The sequence below is a fragment of the Sinocyclocheilus rhinocerous genome, unplaced genomic scaffold (genome assembly GCF_001515625.1).
Source record: "Sinocyclocheilus rhinocerous isolate Xijiao unplaced genomic scaffold, SAMN03320098_v1.1 scaffold2480, whole genome shotgun sequence".
NCBI classification, from domain to species: domain Eukaryota; kingdom Metazoa; phylum Chordata; class Actinopteri; order Cypriniformes; family Cyprinidae; genus Sinocyclocheilus; species Sinocyclocheilus rhinocerous.
In genome coordinates this window covers 49,680-50,023 of record NW_015629523.1, presented here as the reverse complement: position 1 = coordinate 50,023, position 344 = coordinate 49,680, and the positions used below count along the sequence as shown (strand labels likewise).

At 42.4% G+C, this 344-nt stretch overlaps 1 protein-coding gene across 1 annotated transcript in view; it reads left to right on the top strand.

Moving 5' to 3' along the window:
* The first annotated feature begins 33 nt into the window (after window positions 1-33).
* mettl25 (methyltransferase like 25) overlaps window positions 34-344 on the top strand; it is a 9,157-nt gene continuing 8,846 nt past the window's right edge. Inside the window, exon 1 of the mRNA XM_016551159.1 lies at window positions 34-301. Within this exon, the coding sequence (XP_016406645.1) occupies window positions 97-301 (205 nt within the window). The 5' untranslated portion in view covers window positions 34-96. The remainder of the gene's footprint in view (window positions 302-344) is intronic.

The window sequence follows — 344 nt, the reverse complement described above, 5'->3', positions numbered from 1 at the left end:
CTCAGTGATATCCTGATTTGACTACTTACGTCTTAAATACTGTGTAAACAGCTGCTGCTCTCACTAAATATTCTCACTTTTCTGTGCCCGTGAACAATGGCATTTAATGACATACCCATCGACACTTTAAAAAGAAAAATAGATGAAGCTACACGCTTTCTCTCCATATCGTTAAGTATCTCAAATGCGCACACTGTGGACTTTTACACGCGTGATGTTTGGAGCACGTTCATGTGTGCGAGTCCAGAGGAAGTGTTGTGTGCTATCAGTTCCACACAAGACCGCATGGGGGCGATAGAAGGTAAGAGGCGCTCAATCTGATTTATGGCGCATCCTTTTATTAT